Source organism: Phoca vitulina, unplaced genomic scaffold (genome assembly GCF_004348235.1).
Source record: "Phoca vitulina isolate PV1807 unplaced genomic scaffold, GSC_HSeal_1.0 scaffold64, whole genome shotgun sequence".
Taxonomy (NCBI): domain Eukaryota; kingdom Metazoa; phylum Chordata; class Mammalia; order Carnivora; family Phocidae; genus Phoca; species Phoca vitulina.
In genome coordinates, this window is record NW_022589767.1 from 3,665,243 (window position 1) to 3,671,376 (window position 6,134).

A 6,134-nucleotide genomic window follows, 5' to 3' on the forward strand; every position below is an offset into this window, starting at 1 on the left:
TTCTCCCTCTCCCACTCCCCCTGCTTGTGTTCCCTCTCTACCTGTCTCTCTCTCTGTGTCAAATAAATAAATAAAATCTTTTAAAAAAAATAAAAAAAATTGACTGTTTAAAGCAAAAATAACAAAAATGTCCAGTAAGATCTATAACATATGTAAAAGCAAAAAAATAACTGGACTATTTAGACTATTTACATATAATGAGATTACTGTGATAAGTTTAAGACTATCATCTTGCTTTTCAATTTGTCCCTTTTGTTTTTTTGTTCCTCTTTCCCCCCATTTTTGCCTTCTTTTGGACTCCTTGACACTGATGCAAATGAGGATGAGTCCTATAACTGCCCCAACTTCTTGGAAAGTTTTCAGGTCATAGGATAGACAATAGAACCCACCAGAGCCTTATGGCCTTCCTAAACTGAGGAGATAGAGCTGGGAGTCCAGAGAGGTGGCTGGTGATCACAAAGAAGAGTAACAGAGAGGAGAGAGATGCACATAAGAGAGAGCCCTAGAGATCTGTAGAGAATTGCACTCAAGTCCTTAGCTGGGAACCATCAGCTGCCAATATATCTGGTGGCCGGGGGAATAATATCTCAGCCTGAGTGATATACCACTGCATTTATTACAATGTCTTCAGGAAGTTACTTCTCTGAGTCTCAGTTTTACCATCTAATAAATATTACCCATCTTCTAGGTTGTTGTAAGACCCAATGAGTTATCACATGCAAAATAGCTTAGAAAATGATAAAACACTCATCATCATATTAATATGATGATGGTTTAAATTATATAACACACATTATTATGATGAATGTAACAGTTTCCAAATTGGGTGAGCACTCCCAAGCATGACTAGTCAGTCTGTTTTTAGTCAGCTTTCATTAAAAACCCTTTGTGAACAGAACATATTAATAAGCCTGTAGAGAGAAAAGAAACTGCAGTTTCTTACCATAATGTTAGCCAAGAAAATATACATAAAAAGAAACTTTAATCAAAATATGAATTGAATAATATTATTGTACTTGATTCTACATATATGGTTGAAGGGCTAGACACTGGCTTGAGTAGTGTCATAGGAGGTGGGTGGATTTAATCATTACTGATTTCATAAAGTACTTGAGTTTTGAGCTGGATTTTGAAGGATTAGAAAGATTATCCACTAAGGAGATGAAGGCAGTGGGCCTACCAAAAGGAATGGATGTAAAAGTTGGACATGGATGAGTTCTCATGGAAGAGAAGAGCAGTTTGAAGTGGGATTGAGAAGTCCTGGGCTCTGTCTCGCACTACCAAGCAGGAGACTCTGGAGCCTCATTTCCTCATCGGCAAACCAAGCTTAAGGGAGATATAGATCATCTTGTCTGGCTCCAAAATTCCATGACTGAATTGTTTAAACATCTCTGGTGATTGTGAAAGCAGACATTTTCTTGGCCCAAGTGAGTTGAAACTGTGACATCTTAGGAAATGATAACACTCAAGATATTATGATGAGGGTGATGAGCCAGGATAGAGCCTGGAATCCACACAGAAGGAATTAAGGGCCATTTAAAGTTTGGGAGCAGGAAAATCATGATTAATCACCTCTGAGGTTTGAAAACTCTGGAAAACATCTAATAGGCGGCATTCACCAATCCCAAGATAGAGTCTAGACAACTTATGGCTGAATGTCGTCTAAGTTTCATTCTTTCTGTGTAATTATGTTTCTAATCAACACTAGAATATGATTAACAGAATTTCCTATTCTGGGTTAGGTGGGCCATGGTTTAAATATCTCAGCACTTTTTCCAGAAGAAATCAGACTCACAAAACGAAAGTATCCAACCAACAGTTTATTGTGTAATAATCACACATCTGAACTCCCTCTTGACCTTTCCCTACATTGCTCTCTCACTGCCTATCAACCTGGGGGCAGGAAGGAGGGTAGCAGTCAGACAAGAACATTTAAGAAGAAGCAATTCGTACGTGTTTATGTAGGTCAATGATGCTACTGCAAAGGAATACAAAACCAGGCACCAGACTCTGGAAAGAAAGAGACTTTTTCCAATCTCATTTGGCCCCTCGGCGCTGCCTGAAATAGCGATTGTAGGCAGCGTTGTATCCATAAACCATGGCATAGCGTTCACAAAGCTTGAAGTCATCACAGGCTTCCCGATTGATCTCATAGGCAGGCTTGATGCTTTCTCTGATCCTAGAAAGTGGGGGGAGGGGGGAGATGGAAAGAGGCCCAAAATGAGAAGCATAAATAGAGTAGGGAAAAAAAAAAAAGGAAAAGGGGAAAAAAGAAAGAATAAGAAAATATAGGAGAGAGATCCCATTCATCCCCCAATATTAGAGGTACTTAACAGGGGGAAAGGTGGAATGGGGACTTTTTTTTAGCAAAAATAGAAATTTTCTTTCTGTCCTCCTTTCCCTTCTCCCTCCCTCTGCTTTCTGGGTCTTTCACAAGCTAGTCTTCTTGAAATCCAGTTGTTTTCTCTATATTGTTTTTTAAATTCTATGATTTGGGGATACAATTAGAAATAATACATATGATTAAAAATAACGGGTTTCTCATTCTGTTCAGATCAGGGATGCTACATTGGGAAAAATTACCTCCCCTCATCAAGTTTTGTTACCCACCTCTCTTGGGCTTTAGCTCTCCATCTCAGTTGCGGGTATATAAAAGTGTTGGCATTTCTCCTGTTAATGAAGGGATCTTAAAAGAAAAAATAAAAAATTGCAGTTTTAGGGAAGCAGTAGTTGGAGATATTTCCATGAATATTCCCTGACATAAGTATATTTGAAAACTCATTAACTCATGCATTTCATGTAACTAGAGATCTTACAAAAGTCAGAGGGAAAGATAAAGCAGGTTTCATAAACTGCCTGATCAAAAGAAATCAGTATATGTTTTTTAGAGATTTGTTACATAGGCCCCAGTTATTTTTTTTTATTTCGCCTATGGGCAATCGCTTTGCCTTTCTCAATTTGGTATTCCTGGTCAGTGTGTGTTTAATTCCTGTGAGGAGAAATTTTCTCTGTCCTGAGGACTTGTAAAGCATAACTTTAGATTACCAGAAATAGACTGTGTAAGTATTATGAAAATAATGAACAAATTGAAAATGAGAGTGGTATGTTACTTCTTCCTATACTCAGTCTTTGTGAGTCCAGATACTCAATAGCATTCCACATGCTGGCGACCGTGGTTTCCCAGCTGACTAGGCCTCTAATTCCCTACTTTGCCATTTGTCATTACTCCTTGTTTTCCATCTGTGTGGTTGATGTGGTGCCGGCTTAAAATTTCCAAATGCCTCCAACTCTGTTGCAGCTTCAAGGCCATATTACACTATTTCAAGCTTAAACAATTGCTCATCTGGAGATTTTTATAGTCATTAGATTTTTAAATTTACTTTAGTTTTCCCAAAAGAGACCCCCTCTTTCCCTTCCTTATTTGACCTCCATATATTACCATTTTGTCAATTTAAGAATAGGAAGAGAGATTCTTTAAAGCATGAGATTTAAATAAGGAAGTCAAATGTTTACTTACTAATTTCATAGGATTCCATGCTTTCATGAGATTCTGGAATAAAAAAAAGATTCATTTGATTGTTATTTATCACACATGGCAATGGTCTAAATTTAGGGAAGGAAGGAGAGAAAAGAGTCAAAAAGATGTGAAGAATATAGTGAGCAGTGTGATTATTACAAATTCCAGGCATTAGGATTTATGAATTGTTTCTCTAGCTCCGTCCTTGGTGTAGAGATCTTTACACTTTAGTTTTTTCTGTTGTTGAAGGAACCAGTGGCTACGGTCTTGGTTAAAAGTTCCCAAGGGCTACGAGGTCTTCAGGCTAGTGAAATAAGGTAATTTAAGTGCTACACACAGATTTCCAGAGAGGCTTCTTCTCTGATTCATTTGAGACCTGTCCAAGAGCAGGGTTGAGAAAGGGACAGAGGGGTCCAAAAAATAGCCCAGGTCCTCCAGGCAGTGTGGGGAGATGGTCAGCTGGGCTCTACCAGGATAGGTTTCAAAGAGGTTCCTAAAGGCTCTTAGGAACCTGTATGAACTTGGCAGCCACAGAAACCATAGGCTCCAGCTGACAACTCCCACTGGGCTGAAGCCAGTTCAGAGGAAAAACTGAGCTGGTGCCAAAGCAAAAGTTTTCTTCTTTCTACCACTTTCCTGTGCATAGTAGGTAAATTTGGCAATAAGAGGTTTGTATTTGTAAGCAAGTGATTTTATTTCAAGAATTAAAAAGGAGATGAAAACACCAAATCCTCTGATACAGAAACCATGTGAATAATTTCAAGAGTCAGAAGAAAAGTACTAATGGTTGTTAATACAATTGAGGTTTAAGGGCATCTAAATATCCAGATAATTGAAGCGTAAGACAGATCAAAACTAATCTTACTTCAGTTTTTCTTTCGTAAGCTTTGAACAGACACAGATCTAGTTACCAACGGAGAGAAACCAGGTGGAATTTATCTTTTGACAATCGAAATTATACAATCCGTTTTTTCTCTGAGATTCTTCAAATGCGAAACTCTATTTTTTTTTTTTTTAAAGGTTTTTATTTATTTGACAGAGAGAAAGACAGCCAGAGAGGGAACACAAGCAGGGGGAGTGGGAGAGGGAGAAGCAGGCTTCCCGCGGAGCAGGGAGCCTGATGTGGGGCTCGATCCCAGGACTCTGGGATCATAACCTGAGCCGAAGGCAGACGCTTAACGACTGAGCCACCCAGGCGCCCCCGAAACTCTATTTTTAAATTAATTCACTGAACAAATGTAGGAAGTTCATGAGATTGTCCTGTCCCTGCAGAGGGCTAAACTTAACACTTCATGTGAAAACTGATTTTCTTAAAGGTGAGTGATTTCACTGATACCTTTAACCAAATTGTTACAGAGTATAAATAAACATCCCCAAAAATGGGAACTCAGGGGGCTGGGAATTTGATATCTTCTTTCTGTAACAGCAAAGTTTCTAGGTGTATAGCAACTTACCATAGACAGGACCTGCTTGTTAAGTTGCCTACAGAAATCTGGATATTTCGGATGTGAAGAAGACTTGATGGGACAAATCAGTGTCCACGGGGCTTGGGAAATGTTAAATTGACGGTACTTTAAGATTCTATTAGGGAGAGGGGGGAGAAGAGGAGGAGGGAGGGAAAAAAAATCAAAATAAACTGAAATCAGAGGCAGAAGAGAAAACCTAGAAAAGTGGCAGGAGAAAGGTTTCTCACCATAGCACAGAGCTGCCATAGCCCAGGCAGCCAGAAGGCAGGGAAGGAGCAGGCTCTTCATGGTCTCTCTGTGTCCGGTGGGTTGGTCTCACTGGCTTTTGTGGCAGCAGAGGGGAGAGAGGCTCCTGCAGGCTGTTCGTGAAAGGCTGTGGAGGTTTTATAAGAACGAGGGCAGCTGAAAGGGGAGGAAGCAGTGGGAGGGGGCCAGAGAAGGTGGAGACTGGTTGGCCCTAAACTAGCACTGGGACTTTTCCCAAATCCTCATTCCTTCCAGATATTATCTACTCTGGGTGGGCAGTTTTCCCTCACTCCTGGACCAGACGGTGCTATAGCAGGATGGTGCCCTGCTATAGACGTGGCCGCCCTAGGTTTGGGGCCAGACCTGGGCAAAAGTCCACAGAAAAGGGAGTTGCCACAAACACGTGTTTGCCTTTCTAATTCCTTCTCCGATCCACTCTCCTGGCCCTGACTGCAGGTCTGGTGTGCAGACAGAGCTGAAGTGTTCCGCTTGCTCCCCTGATGGATGGATGAGCAAAGGACTTCGCTTCATAAACTGGTTCTAATGTAGACTTATTTTCCCAGTAGGGTTGAACTAACAGTCCTGGACCAATTGCATATGTGCCCAGTGATATGCAACTTTTGCGTTTTTTCCAAGTGCTCAGCAGGGCAGAGATGCTCAGTGACGCCCTGAGTTCTGTTTCCTCAATTGGCTCCATCGTAACTTGCCCATCCAGTTTTGTGTCTTGAGTCCAATCCTGTGCCCCAAAGCCCTCTTAGGCTGGATATCACTGATCTAAAGTGCAGCAAAAATAAAAGGGTAGCTATCTCTCATTTTCTGAAGGCATTGTCCTGGTAATGAACTAATCCAATATGCTCTTAGTGAGCGACAGATGAGAGGCAAGGAAGTGTGCTGGGTGCTGTGGG

General features: G+C 40.7%; 1 protein-coding gene across 1 annotated transcript; it reads right to left on the reverse strand.

The window, feature by feature from the left end:
* Positions 1–1,806: 1,806 nt before the first annotated feature.
* On the reverse strand, positions 1,807–5,356 carry MGP (matrix Gla protein). Its single transcript, XM_032391750.1, has 4 exons — positions 5,211–5,356; positions 3,518–3,550; positions 2,611–2,686; positions 1,807–2,179 (listed from the first exon to the last, which is right to left on the reverse strand). Exons 1-4 carry the CDS (start codon positions 5,269–5,271, stop codon positions 2,038–2,040), a joined length of 312 nt encoding a protein of 103 aa, XP_032247641.1. The 5' UTR covers positions 5,272–5,356; the 3' UTR covers positions 1,807–2,037.
* Between the last annotated feature and the right edge of the window lie 778 nt (positions 5,357–6,134).